Raw genomic sequence first — 25,650 nt, forward strand, 5'->3', positions numbered from 1 at the left:
TAATCTCTAGTTGTTTGCAGCCACTGCCATGTATCCAGGGCCAGATTTAGGCGAGGGCCACCTAGGCCATGGCCTAGGGCACCACAGGAGCAAGGGCGAAAAAGCAGCAGGCAAAACTGGTGCAGCATTTGCAAGCTTGCAAATGCTGTCTGTAATGAAGAGAGATCAGGCAAGCATCTGAGCGCGGTACTCTGCTGCTAGCCGCCTGTGCTGCAGCCACCTTGCTCTCTGTGCACGTTGGCGTTGTGGCGGATGGTTACGGACTTGGGCAGCATTGGAGACGAAAGGGGAAGACTAAGCTTCTGCACTAGAGATGAGTAGAGAAGTGAGTGACACTGATGGCTGCTGCGGTGTGGAGGCGAGCTGGCTACCTATACTTAAAGGGGGGGAGTGGGAAAGGGAGGATACCTATACTAGAGGGAACGGAAGGAGGGGGTCACCCGGCTCCCTATACTGGAGAGGGGGGTTATCAGGCTACCTATACTAGAGGGAATCAGGGAGGGAGCATTCGGCTACCTATTCTGTAGGGAAGGGGGAGTGGTCATCTCACTACCTATACTGAAGGGGGGCGGCTGATGACAGTGGCCTTAGACGGTAAAGAGAACAAATCCGGCTCTGCAAGTATCCTCTTTTCTTATTTCTCTCTGCTTCAAACATACTATGGGAATGATAGCTGAGTGAGTTGTGCGCCCCTCCTACACTGCGCCCCGAGGCTGGAGCGTATCTCGCCTCTGCCTTGGCCCCGCCCTGATTTTCAGCACAGCCAAGTGTGCTCCCAACCTTAGTGCCCATTCAGGGCCCGCTCACACTGCTGAGGAAAACGTTGCGTTTAACCTTCTTAGCGTTAAGGAGGAGCCTGACTCATTCTAAAAAAAATAGCTACTACCATTAAGGACGGGTCAGGCTCATCCAGTAATTCCTATTACTCACCTACGATGTCGCTGGCGTGCGGGATTCCTCGCCGCCACCTTGTGGCTTCCCTGCGAGTGCATTTCCAATGTCGTCTTAGCTATCTCCTCTTATTCCTCCTTTGTCCGCTTCCTGTCCCCCGGCAATCACATCCCCCAGCGTGTCCCTCTGATAATACTGCGTGCGCCCCCAGGCTTCAGGCACTCAAAGTGTCATCACATCAGGCAGCAAATTCAATGCAAATATCTGTATTGGATACAATATAAAAAATTGTAAGTGAAAAAAAAAGCTATGGGCAGCACTATTGCCCATAGTAGCAAAGATAAAAAAAAAATTGGAAAAAATGTAAAAAAATAAAATAAAAAAGTGTTCTTTTAGGCTGCTTCCACACAGGGACGTTACAGGCGCATGTTAGTGCAGCCTGTAACGCTCCCCCAACGCACAGCAATGTAACACAAGTGGGCTGTTCACACTGCCCACGTTGCGTTACATGTAACGCTGCACGTTCTCCCGAAAGTGCAGCATGCTACGGCGTTAGAGCGGCTTAAGCTGCGTTAGACTGTCTGCACATGCGCAGTCATGTTGGGGAGGAGCGGAGAGCAGCCAGGCACATGGCTAATTAATATTCACTGCACGTTGTGACGTGCAGTGTTTACTTCCTGGAGCGGCCGCTCTGTGCGGTGATTGGCCGGCGGGACCACATGATGCCACATGCGCACAAGAGTACGCATCACGGACGCCAGAGTGAGCTGCACAACGCGGCTCACTGTGACGTCCACATAGCAGAGCACCAGGCCTTGCGTTAGGTGCACGTTATGCGACCTTAACGTAGCACCTAACGCAACGTCTTGGTTTGCAAGTAGCCTTAATATTGTATGCATGATTGCGGACAGCTTGCAATACCGCAACTTCCCCCAAAATGCTTACATTATAAAGAATCACTTAAACAAAATTGTACCACTTTTGGTACAAAAATTGCAGATAAATTAAACGTCAGGGAGGTTAACAAAATGCAGTTAAACACGTTAACGGATGGTAAATGACTCCTATGTTATCACTAGGATGCGTTTACTCTGTGAACAATGCAGCTGCCAGACTGCAAATGCAAAATGCCAAGTTCAAATCAGATGCAATGCAAGCCTGTGGGAACGGACAGTGTCTGTTCCCATTCGGATCAGCTTATTTCAGCGCGCGGCTCTCAGAGCGGAGCGGCGAAACTGGGCGCCCCATAGCAGCAATACTATGCTGCGCGGGGCGCGTAGCGGTATTTTGGGGCTCTGGCGGCTGCCAGACCCCGAATTACATCTCCCTCCGAGTTGCGACAACTCGGAGGGGGAATAGTTCTTAACGCTGCCTCTGAGTTTAGCCCCAGCAGTGAGAGCCGTCATTTGGCTCTCACCGCGCCGAACTGAGCGGCGCCGAAACAATATGCACCCGCTCCCACTAGTCATCTTGCTGCATGGAATACACTACCTTTCGTGTCGAAGTTTGGAGCCCCCGATGATCAGGAAGTATAGGATAGGAAGTTAATGTGGACCAATGAGAATCCTCCCTGTTGCTAGGTAAGATTCACTTAAAGAGACTCTGTAACAACAAAAACCTCCCCTGAGGGGTACTCACCTCGGGTGGGGGAAGCCTCCGGATCCTAATGAGGCTTCCCACGCCGTCCTCTGTCCCACGGGGGTCTCGCTGCAGCCCTCCGAACAGCCGGCGACAGAGCCGACTGTAGCTTCAATATTTACCTTTGCTGGCTCCAGCGGGGGGGCGCTGTGGCGACTTTCGGCACGGAAATAGATGGAAATACCCGATCTCCGTCGGGTCCGCTCTACTGCGCAGGCGCCGGAAACTTGCGCCTGCGCAGTAGAGCAGACCCGACGGTGATCGGGTATTTCTGCCTACTTCGGCGCCAACAGCCATCAGAGCGCCTGCGCAGGAGCCAGGAAGGTAAATATTGCGTCACGGCTGTACGGAGGGCTACAGCGAGACCCCCGAGGGACGCAGGACGGCGTGGGAAGCCTCATTAGGATCCTGAGTCTTCCCCCACCCGAGGTGAGTACCCCCCAGGGGCCGTTTTGTCGTTACAGTTCCTCTTTAAGGGTTTTTTTTTTCAAGCCAACAGGAAGCCCCGTGCTTCCTGTTCTCTGGGCAAGCGGCGAACAAGCAGGGAAGCCGCGGACAACGAGAAAAGCAGCAAAGGTGGCAGTGAACAGATGAGCGTACGAGTGGCAATGCAAACGCAGCGGCCAGCGTAAACAGCGGAAGCGCATCTTCTCACCTCCTAAACAGATGCACTTACTGCAGCATTTACGCTTTAGTTTGCATTCCTAGGCCCATATGCAATTCACTTTTTCTCCTCGGTTTTCTCCAAGGTGATATTTTCATACCTTATTAATAAAATGCCTTTTAAGCCAGAGGCAAGCATGAAAATACTCAGAATACTTTTGACGGTACTTTTACGCCTGCTTTTGGTATTTTTCAATTGCAGAGTGCTGAAAAGTTATTTTATACAGAAGATGAAAGATTCTCTCCTAGGAGAAAACTCAGGTGAAAAAATAAATTGCATATGGGCCCTAGTACCATATCTATATATGTTAATAATAATAATAATAATAATGTTCAATCCTAACTGCAAACACCAAAAATTTGAGGTGTTCTCTACCAATCTCATAGGCTTTGCTGCCACCTAGTGGAAAGCAGCAGAAAAGCAACCTTAAAAAAAGTGACAGAAATACGGAGGCTCCATTTCTGGCTTCTTTAGGAAGAGTTCACACTTATTAAATATCACATCTGAATTTAAATGTTCCAAAAACATGATTGCCTCACATGTTAGGTATTTCACTGGCATCTCATTCTATTTGCGATTGTTTACAAATGCTACATGAATACCAATGAAGCTAATTTACATGAAAAATACATCTGATCAATTTCTAAAGTGCATCCAATTGTACGGTCTAAATGCAATTTTTCTTTCCATTGACATGCATTGAAACACAAATCACACACGGAAAAAAACAGACCTGCTGTCCAAATGTTAAATGCAGAAAATTTACAAAGACAATGCAATGCCATTGAGATCAGAGGCGTATCTACAGGGGGTGCAAGCATGGCTCATGCCGTGGGCGCCACAGCACCATGGGCGCCATGTCTGCCCCTGTGCTACGCCCCATGACTCCCTGTCACTCAGAACTCAGATCAATTCTGTTATTTGGAGATAAGAGATATTTCCAAAAAAGTAACTTCAGCAATATCCCGAGCCAAAAAACACAGGCAACCATAACACATGTACATGAGAGAGGATGCAGTTTTTAGAGGGAAAGGGGGCTCCGACCAGGGGTGGGGGCGCAATTTCAGTGTTTACTATAGGCTCTATATTACCCAGATACGCCCCTGATTGAGATACATTACATCTGTAGCAAACGCATTTTGCATTTTCGCAAATTGCAAGTGAATTTTAAAGGTACACTATCAAGCCAAGTGATCTAAAATGACAATGTACAAATAATGTCTAAGTGGCTGTGTAAACATTTTCCTACTTTTCATGTTAAATATCAGAGGCAAAAGCTTTAATTCATTTTGTGTAGGATTTGGCTTTATTGGGACAAATCATTCTCAAAAGGGGTGTCTTTTTCAATGCACAGACAATGTTGCATATCAGACTACAAAGTATGTTTCTCTGAAAGCAAAAAAAAGCATGAAAAGCTGTGGTGTCAGACAATTGCAACTGTTTATAACAAGTTACATTTCCGCTGCTCTCCTTAGACTCTTCGGTCAGAGACACAGGACACAGGACTTTCTCTCACATACAGGTTTAATAGATGCACTGTGAGGGAATTCCCCCTCCCCTTATGGCAGATTAGAGCAGACTTCCATCAGTTTAGAGTGAAAGCAATTTGATACAGTAAACAAAAGATAATCAAGTTACTTGTATTCATCATTATTTACCAGCACTTCAGCACTCTCTCAATCCCAGGTTAAAAAAACATGTTAATCAATATAGTATTCCATTAATAAAAGTGAACTATGCCTCAGTTGAAAAACAAGCAGGAGTAATGACTCTTTGAACTTTTTCAGCACAAAAATGCTATTGTCAGGGTTTTTTGGGCCAAATATCAGGGTTTTGCCTTTTGTTCACTGTTCAGGACATATATTTAACTTCCTTTTGCATAGATAACAAAGCTATTTTTTTAACTCTTGCTTTATTCAAAAACAGAAAGGGAATTCAGATACTTTCTTAGCAGGGCTAATGCTATATGTACTAAAGTTTACCTCATTATTAGATAAGCCCTCATTCGCTGCTTGTGAACTGCCGGGAGGGGCCAAGGAGACTGACAATGTGTTCTCACGCTGTGACTGGCTGGCGCCGCACGCTGATAATGCATAGCCAGCCAGTCACAGCACAAGAGCACAATGCCAGTCAATGAGCAGACCTCATAATCTAATATTGCCTGGATTCTCCAATTCAGTGGCGTAGCAATAGGGAATGCGGAGATTGCGACTGCGCCGAGCCCTTGGGCCAGAGGGGCCCGGTAGGGCCCTCCCTCAACTGCAGTATTAGCTTTTTATTGGTCCTGTGCTGGTAATAATCACTTCTATAGATGCTTTGAATAGTAGTAATCATTAACAAACTGTTTCCCATCCCCTTCTTGCACCTCTGACACTGTGGTTGTACACACCCGCCTTCAGCGTGCGCTCTGATTGTTGGCCTGTGAGTTATCGCACCTTGGAACCCCTCGGCTGGGTGAGAGGAGCTGGCATGATTTGTGGATCTGAGGATACACTCCGGAGGTCGTGATGACAACAGGAGCCGGTGTTTTGCAGCGCTCAGATTGGTGAGATCACCCCTTTATTGCAGCCAGAGGGCGGATGTAGCTTGTGACAAGGGAACTTTTTTTATGCAGCAGTTGCTGTAATCTTGGATACCTGGACTCTTTGCCACCTTCTTGGATGATACATAATGCATATAGGGGACCCCCAACTGATGGTCTACTGCCAGGCATGGTGCACTTTGGGCATGACTGCGCAGACGACGAGTGTGATAGATGTGTTTTATATCTCTGGCCAGAGAAAGCATATGCATATTCACTGCACAAACAGCTGGCTTATGAGGCTATCTGCCAGGCCTGTGTTTTTAACTTTTTGTATTGATTGGAACTAGTGTGGTAAATGTGTGTGTTTTTGTACGAGATTTGATCTTTCAGATTTGTGTATTAATAAACAATTTTGTATTCCTTGATGATGTGGTAGCCCAAGCTTTTTTGTTTTTTTCTATAAGCAGGGCCGGATGTAGGCCAATGCCTCCTAGGCCGTGGCCTAGGGCACCGCAGGAGCAAGGGCACCAAAGCAGCAGACTAAACTGGTGCAGCATTTGCAAGCTTGCAAATGCTGCAATGAAGGGATATCCAGCTAGCGCCTGACTGCAGTACTCTGCTGCTAGTCAACTTTGCAGCAGCCACCTTGCTGTCTGTGCACATTTACATTGTGGCCGGTGGCTATGGACTTGGGCAGCATTGGAAATGGAGGGGAAGAGGAAGCTTCTGCACTGAGATTGGAGAAATGAGTGACGCTGATGGCTGCTGCGGTGTGAAGGTGAGCTGGCTACCTATACTGAAAGAGGGGGGGGGGGGGGGAGTCGGAAAATTAGGGATTATGGGAGTTATCTGGCTACACACACTGGAGGGAAGGGGGGACGGGTCATCTCGCTACCTATACTGAAGGGGGGCGGCTGGTGACAGTGGCCTAGGGCGGTAAAGAGTACAAATCCGGCCCGGTCTATAAGTATATACAGGGCTGCGTCACGCTGTATATTTTGGTGAGAATAAGGTATAAATTAGTAACTGGCATTGATCTGTGCATTAATTAAGCTATTTCTGTTAAACACTGTGGCTGTCCTTGGCAGGTTTTTGTGCGCCATAACAATTGCATAGTCCCCAACCGTCCCGTTTTCGTCGGGACTGACCTGATTTGGGAGGGCTCTCCCGCTATCCCGCTATGACCCCCCAGTGTCCCGGCTGGCTGGGGGGTCAGATGCAGGAGCGGACTCACTATTGGGGCAGGAAGGGAGGCAGCCAGTGAAAGGGAGCTGGTGGCAAAGCGGCGGAGAAGGGGGGAAGTCTCCCCCCCTTACCTCACCTTGGGGCTCCCTTTCCTGGCTCTCCCTTCCGGATTTATGCGTCTCCTCCGATGGCGCAGCGGCTGACAGCGGGCGGAGTGGACTTACCGCTGTTACGCAGCCGCCGGAGAGAGCTGTGATCTGTGCGCCGCAAGTCTGGTCTACTCAAGACCAGACTAGCGGCGCACAGATCACAGCTCCCTCTGCCGGCGTCTGCGTAACAGCGGTAAGTCCTCCCCGCCCGCTGTCAGCCGCTGCGCCATCGGAGGAGACGCATAAATCCGGAAGGAAGAGCCAGAAAAGGGAGCCCCAAGGTGAGGTAAGGGGGGGAGACTTCCCCCCTTCTCCGCCGCTTTGCCACCAGCTCCCTTTTACACTGGCTGCCTCCCTTCCTGGGGGCACCTATACACCTGGCTATACTGGGGAGATCTATACACCTGGCTACATATACTGGGGGCACCTATACACCTGGCTACATATACTGGGGACACCTATACACCTGGCTGCATATACTGGGGAGACCTATACACCTAGCTGCATATACTGGGGACATATACCTCTGCCTACATATACTGGGCACATATACCCCTGGCTACATATACTGGGGACACCTATACACCTGGCTGCATATACTGGGGGAACCTATACACCTGGCTACATATACTGGGGACATATACCTCTGGCTACATATACTGGGCACATATACCCCTGGCTACATATACTGGGGACACCTATACAGCTGGCTACATATACTGGGGACACCTATACACCTGGCTACATATACTGGGGACACCTATACACCTGGCTACATATACTGGGCACATATACACCTGGCTACATATACTGGGGACATATACCTCTGGCTACATATACTGGGCACATATACCCCTGGCTACATATACTGGGGACACCTATACAGCTGGCTACATATACTGGGGACACCTATACACCTGGCTACATATACTGGGGACACCTATACACCTGGCTACATATACTGGGCACATATACACCTGGCTACATATACTAGGGACATATACCTCTGGCTACATATACTGGGGACATATACCTCTGGCTACATATACTGGGGACACCTATACACCTGGCTATACTGGGGAGACCTATACACCTGGCTGCATATACTGGGGAGACTTAAAGACAACTGGACGAATATATTTGTCCAGTGTATTTGTGGAGAGTGCACCTCTAGTTTGTTACTAAATGAGGCACATGTGGTATCATTTTAACAGGGACAAGTTGTAGAATACATTTTGGTGTGTCTAAAAGCTGTGACCCACCTCACATGAAAAATAGGTAGGGACAAACTCAATAAAACATAAAAAGTAATTCAGAATTATAATCAAACTTGGGAAAGTTTTAGCAACGCTACAAGAGACATATGTGATATCATTTTAACCGTGATAGGTAATAGAATACAGTTTAAAGAGTTTTAGGGTTGAGGCCCATGCCTCCTGTATTCTTTTTAGTCACAAACTGAATCAAAAGAAATTAAAGTTTGCATATTCTGTACCAAAATAAAATACTTGTAAAATGAAAACAAAATGACAGAATATAAAAGAAAAAAACATATATTGTTACTGTAGGAACCTGGCTTTTTAAAATATGTATTCCATGAGGGTATATTACTATTATTTTTGAAAATAAGGTCTTGTAATCATCCGTAGTGTACAATGAGAAAGCAAAAAACAAAAAATGACACCTTTATTTCCAAATACAATATTGTCACCATACATTGTGCTAAGAACATATTCTACATGTTGCAATAACCAGGATGGATGAGCAAATAAAATTAGTGTTTTTAACTGATAGTCAGCACTGTTTAATGTAAAGCTATAATGGATGTAATTGGAGAGTTTGTTTTTTCTATTTTTTCGTTTATTTTCCCTTTAAAATGCATAGAAAATGAGGTGATTACTAAACAAAATTACCACACACTGAAAGCCTAATTTGTCCTGAAAAAAACAATGTATAGATCATTTAGGTGTGATAAGTTGTAATAAAGTTATTGGCCAATGAATGGAAGCAGCGCCTGTATGTGAAAATTGCTCTCGGGCTGAAGTGGTTAAATTGATATATTACTAATTTTAAAATGTTAATATGAAGGAAAATGAACCAGGATAGAAAGGACCAGTGTGGTTTGAATTATAAAACCACATATTTTTCTTAGGAAATCTTTATGGTATGCGTGACTAGGGGTGTGACGGGGGCATGATCAGGGGTGTGGCAGGGGCGTGGCTTAAGTGTCCCTCTTTCTCATCTCAAAATGTTGGGAGATATGCAATTGTTACGTATAGAGTGCTTGGGTGGCTCAATGTAAAACTTGCACCGGGGCCCATAGCTCTTTAGCTACGCCACTGCTCCAATTGCTATTAAGTCACATGCATGAAAAAAAGGGCGCCAGGAAAAAAGGGCCAGGCTGGATAACGAAATAGCGCCGGTGGATAATGAAATCTCAATAACGATAAACATCATTAACAAAAATGGTTAACGATAAATACGGTTTTAAAACAGATGGGACTTGATAACGAAAATATATTAACATTAAAAATGTAACGTAATTCAACAATACAGCTTAACCCAACCCTATTCTTACACAGAACCCTCCCCTGGTGGTGCCTAAAACTAACCACTCCCCTGGTGGTGCCTAACCCCCCCGGCGGTGCCTAACCCTAACCACCCCCCTGGTGGTGCCTAACCCTAACCACCCCCCTCCTCCGGTGTTGCCTAACCCTAACCGTCCCTGGGTGGTGCCTAACCACTCCTCCGGTGGTGCCTAACCCTAACCACTCCCCCTGCAGAAACACCCTTTTACACATAGAACCGATAAAATCTTTGATAACATAAAATCTGTACATACAAACAAAATAATATGACAAAAACTATAACGTAGCAAGCTTCTAAAATGATAACATACTTCAAAAACTTTAATGTTCTAATGTTGTTAACGATATTTAACGGGCGCCCTTTTTTCTGCTTTTTTCGCTGGATTAACGATAATTGCATTAGAGCCTAAGGTGCGCCCTTTTCGTCCTCTAGTTGCCGACGCCCTTTTTTCCAGCTTCCTTTTAGGACACCTTGAGTGTCTTTTATGCCCACTAGTATTAGGCAGTCAAAGGTGTACCCCAAATAGTATTATGTAGCCAGAGGTTTCCCCCAGTATTTGGCACCTCGAGGTAGCCCCCCAGACCCCAGTATAGGTACTGAACATGTAATTGGTAAAAGGGGCGTTTCTGAAGTGCCCAAAAATTATTTTAAAGACCCTATTCGATGCACATTAAACACTTGCTTCTGTTTTTCACAAAAAAACAGTCCTCAACAAAAGTAGTAAGGAGGCACCTCCAGCGTGCTCAAGAAAGATTTACCTACCTGGCTACTATCCCAATGAATCAGAACGGGCAAACAAGAAGTAAATTTACTCACCCGCAGGACCATAAATTGTTAACATCCTGAAACCCCGCCACAATCAGCAAAACTGTCATGGCAGTTTTTGCCCAGAGCCTTCCTGAAGAAGTCTGGAGCTATGTGGCCACCCCTGTGTTGCCGTGGCCTGACACCAGCTTGGCCACTGCAGCCGACTAGATGCCTGCCTAGCAGCGGAAACCTCTGACTACTAAATCTTTTTGGGGTACACCTTTGCCTATCTAATTCTATCCCCCATGCCAGACAAAAACAATGTATGCTATTCCACTTACAGGCAGGCAGCGACGGCTCCAGCTTCAGATTTTTTTTTGGGGGGGGGGGGGCTTAAAAGGAGCACAATGGCTGGCCAGCGGGGCTTACGGGGGAAATTTGCGGCGCGCGAAGTAAATGCACGTGATGACAGACAGCGTTTCACCAGTAAATGCACGTAATGACAGACAGCGTTTCCCCAGTAACTGCACGTATGAGAGACAGCGTTTCACCAGTAAATGCACATAATGAGAGACAGCGTTTTACCACTAAATGCACGTAATGACAGACAACCTTTCACCAGTAAATGCATGTAATGAGAGACAGCATTTCACCAGTTAATGCACATAATGACACAGCGTTTCCCCAGTAAATGCATGTAATGAGAGGCAGCCTTTCACCTGTAAATGCACGTAATTAGAGACTGCGTTTCTCCAGTAAATGCACATAAGAGACAGCTTTTCACCAGTAAATACACATAATGACAGACAGCCTTTCACCAGTAAATGCATGTAATGAGAGACACCGTTTCACCAGTTAATGCACATAATGACAGACAGCGTTTCCCCAGTAAATGCACGTAATGAGAGAAAGCGTTTCACCAGTAAATGCACATGAGACAGCTTTTTACCAGTAAATGCACGTAATGACAGACAGCTCTTGCCAGTAAATGCATGTAATTAGAGATAGCGTTTCACCAGTTAATGCACATAATGACAGACAGCCTTTCACCAGTAAATGCACATAATGACAGACAGTCAGTGTCCCCAGTATAGGTCGCCAGGTGTATAGCTATCCCCAATATATGTAGCCATGTGTATAGCTGTCCCCAGTATATGTAGCCAGGTGTATAGCTGTCCCCAATATATGTAGCCATGTGTATAGCTGTCCCCAGTATATGTAGCCAGGTGTATAGCTGTCCCCTGTATATGCAGTCAGGGGTATATGTGCCCAGTATATGTAGCCAGGGGTATATGTCCCCAGTATATGTAGCCAGGGGTATAGATGTCCCCAGTATATGTAGCCAGGGGTATATGTCCAAAGTATATATAGCCAGGGGTATATGTCCCCAGTATATGTAGCCAGGGGTATAGGTGTCCCCAGTATATGTAGCCAGAGGTATATATGCTCAGTATATGTAGCCAGAGGTATATGTCCCTAGTATATGTAGCCAGAGGTATATGTGCCCAGTATATGTAGGCAGGCGTATATGTCCCCAGTATATGTAGACAGGGGTATATGTGCCCAGTATATGTAGTCAGGGGTATAGGTGTCCCCAGTATATGTAGCCAGGGGTATATGTGCCCAGTATATGTAGCCAGGGGTATATGTGCCCAGTATATGTAGGCAGGAGTATATGTCCCCAGTATATGTAGTCAGGGGTATATGTCCCCAGTATATGTAGGCAGGGGTATAGGTCCCCAGTATATGTAGGCAGGAGTATATGTTCCCAGTATATGTAGCCATGGGTATATGTCCCCAGTATATGTAGGCAGGGGTATATGTCCCCAGTATATGTAGGCAGGAGTATATGTTCCCAGTATATGTAGCCAGGGGTATATGTGCCCAGTATATGTAGCCAGGGGTATATGTCCCAGTATATGTAGGCAGGAGTATATGTCCCCGGTATATATAGTCAGGGGTATATGTGCCCAGTATATGTAGCCATGGGTATATGTCCCCAGTATATATAGTCAGGGGTATATGTCCCAGTATATGTAGCCAGGGGTATATGTCCCTAGTATATGTAGCCAGGGGTTTTAGGGTGGGCTGACAGTTTGTCAGCTGGGGCTTAAGCCTGGGTAAGCCCCAGTGTAGCGCCGCCACTGCAGGCAAGTGGTTGAGTAAAGGTAGCCATACATCTAGCGATGATGGGCAGATTCCACCAAGAGACAAATCTCTCTCTAATTAAAACCCCCTGACAGTATGATTATTTCTGGATTTTGGAGTCTTTTTAAAAGGTTTAAGTCCCTAAAATCAGGAAATAATCATGCCATAACCAACCCGAAGCTGTCCCTCTAATGTTCAATGTTCTCCCCCACCCACCCCGGTGCCCAGTGCAGTACACATTACTTGGCCGCTTCCACCACTGGCTCCATACTCCATCCATACACACGCCCCACGTGGTTTCTGGTATAATCTGGGCAAGTATGTGATGTCATACATGCGCCCACGTGTACGTCGGCAAACACATGGGGTGTTTGTATGAACGGAGGATGGAGCCAGCGGCAGACACTGACAGGTCACCTATACTGCACAGGGGGGCACATTGAACATTTGGGGGGAAAGCGTTGGGGGTTTCATCACGTCACTTGTCACGATATTGCTCGACATTACCACCGTGCACCCGACTGACTCCGATGACTCGACATCTTGCAGCATGTCTGATCTACATGCTCAGCCTGAAATTGGTCACACTGTTGGTTGGGCATGCGCTTGGTGGTGCCGGTTTTCATCCAATTCGATTATATTGATTGAATTGGATGGTTGATCGGCCGCCAAGTCGTCTGATGTTGTATGACCACCTTAACTTTACTTTTTAATCTGATTTATTGGGACACTAGGCAGGCAGGTAATTTATGCTTGAGCACGCAGGAAGTTCTTTTTAAAGAGAATCTGTACTGTCCGATTTGTACAATAAAAAACATACCAATCGAGTCACTGTGATCTCCTGGATCCCTCTTTGCCGTTTCCGCAGCTCTCCGCCGTGATCCTGGCTTTTAATCGCCAGTTTTAGGCAATGTTTACAAACAAACAACATGGTCCCTAACCAGGAAGTGATGTATGTATATATATATATATATATATATATATATATATATATATATATACATACATATATACATATACAGAGGGTGCTGCAGCACACAACAGGAAAACAGTGACAGGGGCTTTGCATAGTATTGCATAAAATTCGGTTTGTGCTGCTCATCCCTTGGCTTATGTGATTTTCCCCTGTGAGCGTGCATGACCACACCCATCTCTAGCACAGTTAAGCATATAAATGAGCGGTGCTCATAGTTCAGTTAGTAGCTAGTATAAGGTGAGGTGTTTTTAATTTCATTTCTCCCATTTAGCTGACCCCTGGGCTTTTGGCATGGTTCCCACTAGAACGCTGATAGAGACTGGCATTTTTGCCTGTTTAGAGTAGGACTCACCAGATCGGGGACACTTTGGCGCAGTTGGTGAGCTTAAACGCGTTAAAGCGTAACCAAGAGCCCCTGTCACTGGTTTCCTGTTGTGTGCTGCAGCACCCTCTGTATTTATATATGTCTTATGGAGTCTGGGGACCTCCAGCGCTGCGTGCATGCTTTGCATAGTATTGCATAAAATTCGGTTTGTGCTGCTCATCCCTTGGCTTATATTTTATATATATATATATATATATATATATATATATATATATATATATATATATATATATATCTCATGTTACAGTATACTACAAGTTTTCATTACATAGTGAATTTACTCACAGTTTCTCAGCATGGGCAGCTCCCTCCCCCCTCAGACAAGCTGAAATTGAGAGCAGCGACCTGTCTGTGAAGGATGAACAAAGCACACACACAGAGCCTGTAGGGAGTGTGCAGGGGGCGTACATAACTTCTTCCTATCACAGCAGAGGCAGTGCATTCCTCTCTTGGTCGACAAAGCTTGACAAAGAAAAGAAGATTAGATATATTACAGAGACAGTGCAACTAGAAAAGGCTGCACAAATCGAGCCCACCTTAGAACAGGTATAGGAACTTATAGGTTAGAAGAAATAAGGCTGAGAATTTTGTTACAGAGTCTCTTTAATGGAATCTGGTTACCTGTCTAGGAAGCATCGTATTAGCATTGTGCCGCCTTATAAGGCCATTCAGTTACATAAAGAACATTTGCAACAGCCATCCGTAGTCCGGTAAACATACACAGAGCAGAAATGTGTGTCTATTCCAAACATAAATATACTTGATAAGAGATAAGCAGGTGTGTTTGCCACCTCGCCCAGCTCCTTAGTAACAACAGAAAGGAAGCCGCAGCTTACATAACGACATTCACGTTACACTATAATACTCAAAATACTATTGATCATTTTGTGTTTTTTTACCAGATTTTGAACGGAAAGACTGCTACGCTAACACACAGTTTGGGGCTTGTGTTGCTGGATGTACCCAGTGACAGGTTAGTAATGTTATTTCTTCCTGCAAGCAATGTATTGTTTTGTGTTCAGACCCTATTCAGGGCTCGTTTCCACTATAGCGAATCCGCATGCGGGCACTGCATGCGGATTCGCATACTCAATGTTAGTGGATGGGGCTGTGTCCACGTGTGTGGCGGCGGCGGCGTTTTCCGGTGCGGGAAAAATCTGCACGACAGGGTCGTCAGATTTCGCGTGCGGCAGGAATGCGGGCAAATCGCCACTAATGCATTCAATAGGGAAATCGCATGCGGCTTTGTCATGCGGATTTCCCCGCGATTTCGCACGAAAGGCAATGGAACTTTACACAGGCAGTGACATGGTTAAATTTGCCTGGCTCCTTGCCATGCGAAATCGCATGCGAAATCGCGGGTAAATCCGCACGGGGAAACGCAGCCGCATGCGATTTCTTAAGCGGTGGAATCCAGGCGATTCCGCACCGCTACAGTGGAAACGAGCCCTGAGTTGTGTCTGACTCTTTGCAACCCCATGGACCATGCAAAGCCCCTGTATCCTGGAGGAGAGAAGGTGCTGTGTATGGAGGAGAATAGATTCCACGTATAGAGGAGAGGAGATGCAGACAGTATATGGTGGAAAGGAGCAGCTATCTATGGAAAAGAGGAGCTGTTGTGTATGGAAGAAGGGAGCTGCTGTGTATGGAGGAGGGTAGCTGCTGTGTATGGAGGAGAGGACCTGCTGTGTATGGAGGAGAGGAGCTGCTGTGCATGGAGGAGAGGAGCTGCTGTGTATGGAGAAGGGGAGTTGCTGTGTATGGAGGAAAGGAGATGCTTTGCATGGAGGAGAGAAGATGCTGTTTTTTTGAGAAGTGGGGGTGCTGTGCATGGAGGAGGAGAGTTGCTGTGTATGGAGGAGGGGAGTTAATGTGAATGGATGAAAGGACATGCTGTGTATTGAGGCGAGAAGATGCTGTGTATGGAGGAAAGGAGATGCTGTGTATGGAGGAGAGAAGATGCTGTGTATGGAGGAAAGGAGATGCTTTGTATGGAGGAGAGAAGATGCTGTATATGGAGGAAAGGAGATGCTGTGTATGGAGGAGAGAAGATGCTGTGTATGGAGGAGAGAAGATGATGTGTATGGAGGAAAGGAGATGCTGTGTATTGAGGAGAGAAGATGCTGTGTATGGAGGAAAGGAGATGCTTTGTATGGAGGAGAGAAGATGCTGTGTATGGAGGAAAGGAGATGCTGTGTATTGAGGAGAGAAGATGCTGTGTATGGAGGAAATGAGATGCTTTGTATGGAGGAGAGAAGATGCTGTGTATTGTAAATTTACCAATGCTAGTAAATATAGGAAAACCCTCTTTGAAAGTTTTCCAGATGTACAGATGAAGTTGTGATATGTACAATGTGGAATGGACCGTACCACTAATAATTCCTGACAATCTGTGGAACCAACATGTCAGACCACACATCCCCGCCTAGAGCCAGAGAGAAAATACCTGAAACAATTGTAAAGATTATTGCGAGCAAATATGTCAGATATCCTGTGCACAAATATGAAGGGTAAGTGTCATATGTTTATTTGAAGTGGTCTGACAGCTTTGTAATAAAATAAGCCTCCAACAGTCACGTAGGCCTGGGACCCACTAGGAGTGCTTTTGTGGCGCTTGCCGATTGCTGGAGATTGGCCAAGCGCTACACCAGTGGATCTGTTTGGGAGAGGTCCCACTGGCAGCATTAGATTGCAGTAGCCAAATAGCAATTTGATCGCGACTAGCAGGCTGCTTGTAAATATAAGGGGAAAAAAATCCCCTTTGTTTACAAGTGTACATCGCTGCCGGGGGCCGCAGCGCTGTACGAGATCGGCGATCCCCGGCCTCTGATTGGCCGGGGAGCTCCCTCCTCTCATAGGCTGATGCCTATGAGAGGCGGAACAGGACAGATCGCCGTCCTGTTCCAAATTAGATGACGGAGGGAAGGGAGGAAGGAGAGGGAGGGGGATGGGGAGAGAGAGAGACTCATAGAGGCTGTGAAAATAAATAAATAAACAAAGCCTGCAGCGATCGGACCCCTCCGACGGCATGTCCCCTTAGGGACAAAAAAAGGAGGTGAGTCCGATCGCTGGGCACCTAAGCTGGGCTGTGCAGGAGGCTGAAAAGCCTGCACAGCCCAGCACTGCAAAAATGAGCCTGGTCTTTAGGGAGGGGGGGGGGGGGGGCTACCACTGCGGTCGTCAAGTGGTTAAAGTGGACCTGAACTCCAGCACAGAACATAAGGAAAACATAGAGAAATGAACCCTGTTTGTATTTAGAGAGTTTAGCCCAGGCATGGGCAAACTCGGCCCTCCAGCTGTTACGGAACTACAAGTCCCACAATGCATTTGCCTTTATGAGTCATGACTGTGGCTGTCAGACTCCTGAAATGCATTGTGGGACTTGTAATTCCTTAACAGCTGGAGGGCCAAGTTTGCCCATGCCTGGTTTAGCCTGTCTAATTCCCCATCATTTGTGTCTAATCACAAGTTGTAATTTGATCTCTCCCCTGTGTCAGCTGACTGCCAAGGAAGATAAACTCATTTGAAAGAATAGGATGTCTGCTTCCATGAAAGCAGGGAGTAGACACATTGCAGATTTACTGCAGGAATTCTGTCAGCTGTAACAAATAAATGTTTTTCTTTAAAGGTTAATATGCTGTTGCATATATTTTACAGCAGAGAGGCAGTTCTGATTTCAGGTCCGCTTTAAGCAGTCCTTACATTTAAAAAGAATGCTCTGCCACAAGCCTTGGCAGACACTTTGTGCGTGGTGTTGGGCTCCCAAGCAGAAATGAGCAGTTTTAGGTGTATCGTGCTTACAGTGTCTGTATGTTGATAGATTCACTTCAAGCGTCTGTTTTGTCACAGCTGCCCTAATGGAGATCGAGTAAAAGGAAATGCCAGGTTATACATAAAGGAGCTGATGAGTGGGATTCAAAACATTGACTCTTTTAGAGGCAGCCTGCTCAGGAGGGACCGACATTCCTGCAGCCTTTTATCAATCTCAGAGGTAACGATCTGTAGCTTATTTCACTATTACTTCTCACAGAAGCAGTGGTAGCTAACAATCTTGCTTTGCTAGGAACTGAAACTGAATTCCAGACAGCCTAACACCTACATACACTCACTAACCACTTCACCAATGAGGGGCTTTTCCCCTTATGGACCAGAGCAATTTTCACCTTTCAGCACAACTCCCTTTAATTCGCCAATAACTTTATAATTACTTATTACAACAAAATTATCTATATCTTGTTTTTTTTTCCGCCACCAATTAGGCTTTCTATGGGTGGTTTTACTGAGAATTAGTTTATTCCAAATGCATTTTAACATGAATAATATAAAAAAAAATTGTAAAAATCATTAATTCTCCATTTTGGCCATTATAGTTTTAAAATAGAACATGATACTGTGCATAAAAGCCACACAATTTATTTGCCCATTTGCCCGGTTATTACAATGTTTAAATTATCTCCCTAGTGCAATGTATAGTGACAATATTTTATTTGGAAATAAAGGTGTTTTATTCAGTTTTGCCACTATCACTGATTACAAGCCCTTACTTGCAAATATAACAGTAACATTTCACTTTCATGACACATGTATTAAAAAGTTGAGTCCCTTTTACAGTTAAAAAAAAAAAGTTGAGTCTCTAAGGTAATTATTTATGTATTTTTTTAATGTCATTTTTTTTTTTTTACTATAAATACAGATATTTTATTTTGGTAGCTATAGCAGAGTGTGGGGAGGGGGGGGGGAGGGAAGTAAGGGGTTAAATTTATTGGGAGACACATGTGTTTAAATGTAGTGTAATGTACTAGGGTGTAATTTACTATTTGGCCACCAGATGTCCCCCTTCAGTTTTTTCTCTAATCTGTAACGTTTACTACATACACGCTTTACAGGAAGAAACGCCTGTATGTTTTCACTATCATTTTGTCAATGACCGTACGGCATCTCATTGATGCTGGTGATTATTGATCACAGGCACTTAAGTCAATGAATGGGATTGTGTTCCCATTCACTGATCTGTCTACTAGCGGACGGCGATGATAAAGCGCACAAAATGGAGACGCGACGATGTACATATAATAGCCATTTATTAGCCACCAGCAGGGCGTAGATATACTGCCTCATTTTCAACAAGTGGTTAATTAAAGGAAAGTATCTGAAGTAACATGATGAGATAAACATGTATATGCACAGTTCCAATCCTACTTAGAACTAGTCTGCAATCTTTTTTCTCAGTGTAAGTGTTAAGAATCCAAACTTCTTAAAGGACAACCGAGGTGACAGGTGACATGATAATAATTAGGGTTGTAAAACTCTGTGTGGCTGAGGAAAACACATTTGCCTGAAGGGAACAGATAACAAGTTCAATAGTTCAAGATCTGTCTGTGTGGGAGCTGGATAACATTAAAAACTGCTTGCCTGAGACAGTCAAAACTTTAAAGTAGATTTTAATCTTTAAAGGGAACCAGAGATGAAAAAATAAAGATTTTATACATACCTGGGGCCTCCTCCAGCCCCATACGCTCTGATTGATCCCACACCGCCATCCTCTTCTGCCCGCAGCTACGAGAACCGGCTCCCCGCTGTTCCGTCAGTCTGAGCCAGTCTAAGCGTAAGGGAAGTGCGCTGTTTGCGTATCTCTGCAGTAGCCGCTGGGGAGATACGCAGAGGGCGCACTTCTCCTGCGTAGCTGGCTCCGATGACGTCAGCGATGGGAGCCGGTTCTCGTAGATGTGGGCAGCGGTGGATGGCGACGTGGGATCGATCCGTGCGTATGGGGCTGGAGGAAGCCCCAGGTATGTATAACAGCTTTTTCAATTTCCCAGCTATGGTACATCTCTGGTTCCCTTTAAATACTAAATAAGATTATGGAATTCCAGGAAAGTCCTATTTGGGAGTAGGACTATAGATGCATCTAATTATCTGATCGGTTTATTTTTTACTCTGGGTGTCCTTTAATTATTCCCTGTACATAGTAAACATTAATATCTGAAATGGATCACTTGCAGTATCTCACATTTCATCTAGGAATTCAAATCACATGATTTTTTTAAGGCATTGGCTAGTGATCAATGGGGGACTATTGGGAAGTACATAAAAATACCTACCTAAAGATTATTAGCGCAGGGTGAATGAGTGGGTGGGGCAAGACTGCACTCTATTAGCATATGGACCTCAGAGAAAAGCACAGTCTCACTGTAAGGAAGTACAAGTGGTTATGGAAAAATCTTACTGATTTCTATGTAAACATTGGCATTATGAGATCATTCAACCCTCAAAAACCCAATGGGCATGATTCATCAATCTTTTTCACTTGTTTTCACCTTATCTATGTTACAGTATATTTTAAGCTCCCAAAGAGCAAAAATATAATATAACTAAGGTAAGAAAAGTAATATTGAAATGAAGTTAATCAGGAACAACTTACTTTGAGTGATTATTTTGCTTGTAAATGTGCTGAAAGGTTATTTTAATTAATTAGGTGATAAGTCACGTATGAGAAGTTTTTGTTAATAGCGCCCATTGTCTCAAAGTCAGAGCTTGATCTGCATTGTAACGAGTTAAATAAATATTTGATACCAAAAAATAACTTAGTACTTGGTGGCAGAACCATTGTTAGCAATCCCAGAGGTCAGACATTTCTTGTAGTTGGCCACCAGGTTTTCACGCATCTCAGGAGGGATTTTGGTCCACCACTCCTCTTTGCAGATCCTTTCTAAGTCAGTAAGGTTTTGAGGCTGATGTTTGGCAACTCAAACCTTTAGCTCCCTCCACAGATTTTCTATTTGATTAAGGTCTGGAGACTGGCTAGGCCACTCCAGGACCATTTTCTTGAGCCACTCCTTTGCTGCCTTGGACATGAGTAGTTGTCATGTTGGAGTACGCATCCACGACCCATTCTTAATGCCCTGGCCTCCTCGGGTCAATTATCCTTTTTAAAAGTTTGTATGAGGCAAAGGGACCTTTAGAAGGTAAGGTTATAACAATGGTTGAAAAGATAGGTATAGAAAGTGAATAGGTGGAAGCTCCCGCCAATCTGCAGTGTACCAGGTGTTTGCTGAACAGCCCTATTAACACTGTGAACAAGTATTAGCCAGTCTTTCAGTTATCATTTCTTTCTTGTGTTCACATAGTTTGTCAGTGTCTGCGAATCCCATGGAGTCTCTATTCCTCCGGCATCAATGCTCCCCCTGCTGGAAGATAACGCCTTCGCTGACCAAGGAAAATTACGGCAAGTGGTCAATAATCTGCTATGATGATGACAGGACCTCTTCACCTACTGTAAACAATAAGAGATTAAGAAATAATACTTTTAAATAGCTATCTAGTTTATCAAACTTTCAGGAAACTAGTCCTCTTCATCAGGCATTTCATATTACAATATCTTTTTTTTTTTTTACCCACAATTATTTTGGTTTACACGGTACAAAAACCTTTCCTTTTGCTCCTGCCTGCAGTTAAAATTCAGAGTTCTGTATTCTGCACAAAACCCTTCAGGAACCTCTAGAGCCTGTTGAGCTAAAGTGCAGGTCCAAATATTTCAGCAGATGTAAGGTATAATAGATTTTCACAAATTTAATCACCACTACAGTAAAATGGTTGATATTCAGCTACTTATATACTGTACAGTCATTCATGCAAATGCAGCAAAACACAATCCTCCATATACTCAGGTTCCCCCATCTTCACTTTGGCTCCTTTCCTCCTGTAGTGATGGTATTGTCCAGGGGCAGCCGTACCATGAAGCAGACTAAATCAGGTGGTTAAGGGCAGCAGACTGTAGGGGGCAGCATCAGCTCAACAATCAGCTGATCTGTTTAAAGTACCCCTGAACTGCTTTATTATAAACATACTTTTAATGCTGTTTCATGTGTGGTGCTGTGGGTGCTGTGACATACGTCACTGCACCATTCTCTCACCCCAGCATCCCCTGTGCCCCCGATTTGCTCAGCCAAATCATTCGACTAAGCAGAATGTCAATAATGGGAGGGGAAGAAGTGTCAGTACTTCTAACTCCCTGCCCGTCCTTAGTTCTGTCCCCTCCACTTGCCGCTAATGGTTCCTGTATGCTGTTACAGTACACAGCGTGCAGGGGAGCTGCGGTCTGTGTGGTCTTGTGGTGATTAAAGGATACCCGAGGTGACATGTGACATGATGAGATCGACACGGGTATGTACAGTGCCTAGCACACAAATAACTATGCTGTGTTCCTTTTTTTCTTTCTCTCCCTGATAGAGTTAAATATCAGGTATGTAAGTGTCTGACTCTGTCCTGACTCAGACAGGAAGTGACTACAGTGTGACCCTCACTGATAAGAAATTCCAACTATAAAACACTTTACTAGCAGAAAATGGCTTCTGAGAGCAGGAAAGAGATAAAAAGGATAAATAGTTCATACATTTTAGCTCTGGCATACTTCAATGAATGCAAAAACAATAAAACAGTTGAAACTTAAAAAGTTGATTTAAACATAAAATAAAACAGTGGGATATCTCAAAAAAAGTCATTTCTAGGAGAAGGAAGATAGATTCCTTCGTTTATTTCATTAGTTTATATTCCCCTCGGGTGTCCTTTAATCTCCTTAGCGGTAACCCCGTGTGTGACACGGGGTAAGCCGCCAGAGGGTGCCGCTCAGGCCCTGCTGGGCCGATTTAAATATTTTTTTTTTTGCTGGACGCAGCTAGCACTTTGCTAGCTGCGCCAGCACCCCGATCGCCGCCGCCGCGCGCCCGATCGCCGCTATCCGGTGCGGCGCGCGCCCCCCCCCCCCCAGACCCCTGCGCTGCCTGGCCAATCCGTGCCAGGCAGCGCCAAGGGGTGGATCGGGTCTCCCAATGACGTCCCGACGTCGCTGACGTCGGAGACGTCATCCCGCCCCGTCGCCATGGCGACGGGGGAAGCCCTCCAGGAAATCCCGTTCCTTGAACGGGATTTCCTGATCGCCTATCGCTGGAGGCGATCGGCGGGGCTGGGGGGATGCCGCTGAGCAGCGGCTATCATGTAGCGAGCCCTGGGCTCGCTACATGATTTAAAAAAAATAAAATAAAAAAAAAACTGCTGCGCTGCCCCCTGGCGGTATTTTTCATACCGCCAAGGGGGTTAAGGTCGGAACGATAGTGTATTAATACAGCTATTAGTACACTATTGTTCCGTGCATTAAAAGTGGTGGATAGCGACAAAAAAAAAAAAAAAGTAAATAGAAAAGCACAATTGCAGGAAAAAAACAAGGCCTCAGTTGATTTTTTTTTTCTTTTACCTGCATTTCTGATTGGTGTCACCTTGTGCTTTTCACAGGTGGAGGAACATTGCGGATGTGTTACGTGAAAATGAACATAGAAAATCTTCCCTAAACAGGGACAGAGGTATGGAATTTAGAGAACACTGGTACTTAGTCGTCGCCCCCCTGGTCAAACCCCCTAATGCCTATCCCTAACCCCCTCCCGCCGTACAAACGCCCTACCTGACACCTAACCCTATCCACACACCCCGATATTAACATCTTACCTGATGCCTAACCCTACCCCCCCCCCCCCCCTCCAAATGCCTAACCTTATTCTTCTTCTCACTGATAACTAACTAGGGGTTATAAAACTCCTGTGCATCTACGAAAATAAACATTTGAGAGAAGAGAGCAGATTTGTCAGTGTGGGAGTTGAATAAGCAGTCAAATCTTTAAACCTAGATAACTTTTAAAGCCAAAATAAAACTGAGATTTCAGAAAAGTTACATTTAGCATTAGAGTTAGAATTGTTTATCCCATCAGTTTATTTCCGCTTCATGTTTGCTTTCAGCCTAATGTTTTGTTCTGGAGAAAGATGTATTTTGAGGTTCAAGGGAAATAGTTCAGGAGTTATTATCACTCCACTCATACGCCACCTTTAGAAGATGATGATAACTAATTTTGGAGTATGGTTAAGTTTTTTTTGTATAGAATCCCCCATGATCCTGCCCCTAGAGATCAATCAGTGAACTACAACCCTTCTTCTCAGTCATTCCCACCCAGGTTCACTCGCCGGAGTCCAGATTCCCATACGTCTCAGAGATGAATGGATTTATTGATACACATTGGGAGTCTGTCTTTCCCATGCATGGTGGGTGAACAGCATTCCTTGTATCCACACAGAAATCCCTAATCCGGACTGAACCCGCAGCCATCTGCTGACAGAAAATACATCTGCCAAGTGATCTGTGCGGACTCCGTGTGAACACAGAGTATTTGTGACTGCCGTCATTAAAAATGTATACCGCAATCTGTGCAGTCCCGCATAAATCACACCAACAGCTCCATGGGAGAGAGATACTGACAGCTGATATTTCAAGAAGATACGCAGCATCACAAACGCAGGCTCGTTCAGCAGAGGGTCATAAAGCATTCATCTTGTCTTCATACACAGTCAATGCCTCGTGACGGCAAGCTTATACGCGTAAAAACATTAGCCTTTGTCAACTGAAATAGGTGTTCATGATCATTTTGGCTGACAGCCTATTCAGCAGTCTCTGGGCCTGATCAAGTGGCATGCTCTGTCTTAGGGAAAGGGAAGAGGAAAGGGAAGTGACAGGTGAAAACAAAGCATTAAACCCCCAAAATCCAGCCCACATGACTATTATTCTGTCTAATGTCTGTATATCCATTTAAAGGACACCTGAACTGAGAGGTATATGGAGGTTGCCATATTTAATATCTTTTGCCTGGCTATCCTGATCCTCTACCTTGAATACTTTTAGCCATAGGCCCTGAAAAAGCATGTTTATCAGGTGTTTCTGACTGAAGTCTTACTGGATTAGTTGCATGTTTGTTTCAGGTGTGTGATACAGACACTAAAGCAGCCAAAGAGATCAGCAGGACAGCCAAACACCTGGTATTGTTTAAAAGTAAATGAATATGTCAGCCCAGTGGCGTAGCAATAGGGGTTGCAGAGGTAGAGACTGCATCGGGGCCCTTGGACCAGAGCGGCCGCATGGGGCTCTTCTTCAAACAAAGTATTAGCTATTTATTGGTCCTGACTGTGCTGATAATATTCACTTCTATAGATGCTTTGAATAGTAGTAATCATTAACAAGCTGTTCCCCATCCCCTTCTTGCACCTCTAATAGTGTGGAAGACCTTGGTAGGTTTTGTTTCGCCGTATCAAGTGTTACATATAGAGTTCTTGGGGGGCCCATTGTAAAACTTGCACCGGGGCCCATAGCTCCATAGCTACACCACTGTGTCAGCCTTCATAACCCTGTCAGTTCAGGTGTACTTTAGGCCCACAAGATGGGTCTCCTGGTTTGTCTATTGAGGTAAACAAGTTCTCACATACTGTACATACTACTGGGGCAGGCGACTCGAGAGTGGCGGGGGGACATGCAGCAGGAGAGCTACACTCACTCAACTACTTGCATCCACACGTGCCACATATTAACTTCCTGGTTCTGGTCCCGTCTAATGGTAACAGTGCCCCCTATGATGTAGGTGGTGCTGTTACCATTAGGCAGGACCCAGGACCAGGAAGTTAATATGTGGTATGTGTGGATGCAAGCAGGTGAATGAGTGTATCTCTCCTGCTGCATGTCCCCCCACCCCGCCACTCTCGATACCTAACAAGTGGGTTTCTGGCTATCTAAAGGGGTCTCTCTGGCTAGCTGCCTACTGGGAGAAGGGGGGCTCTCTAGTTATCTAAAGAGGGCATCCCTGGTTCCATCCAGGGGGGGTGCATTGGCTCTCTGGCCAGCTAAAGGGGGGGGGGTCTCCCTGGCTGACTAAAAAGGGGTCTCACT

The 25,650-nt window shown here is 45.3% G+C and overlaps 1 protein-coding gene across 3 annotated transcripts in view; it reads left to right on the plus strand.

Moving 5' to 3' along the window:
* Positions 1-25,650, plus strand: part of C6H1orf87 (chromosome 6 C1orf87 homolog) — a 40,699-nt gene that overhangs the window by 2,314 nt on the left and 12,735 nt on the right. For 2 of the 3 annotated variants that reach the window (XM_068242493.1, XM_068242495.1), the window contains exons 1-5: positions 14,729-14,869; positions 16,213-16,406; positions 17,746-17,887; positions 21,024-21,121; positions 23,185-23,252. In XM_068242493.1, coding sequence (XP_068098594.1) covers positions 16,300-16,406; positions 17,746-17,887; positions 21,024-21,121; positions 23,185-23,252 — 415 coding nt within the window. In that variant the 5' untranslated portion in view covers positions 14,729-14,869; positions 16,213-16,299. Of the gene's footprint in view, positions 1-14,728; positions 14,870-16,212; positions 16,407-17,745; positions 17,888-21,023; positions 21,122-23,184; positions 23,253-25,650 lie in introns of those variants that run through there. The other variant, XM_068242494.1, reaches the window with a different exon arrangement.

Source organism: Hyperolius riggenbachi, chromosome 6 (genome assembly GCF_040937935.1).
Source record: "Hyperolius riggenbachi isolate aHypRig1 chromosome 6, aHypRig1.pri, whole genome shotgun sequence".
Lineage (NCBI taxonomy): Eukaryota > Metazoa > Chordata > Amphibia > Anura > Hyperoliidae > Hyperolius > Hyperolius riggenbachi.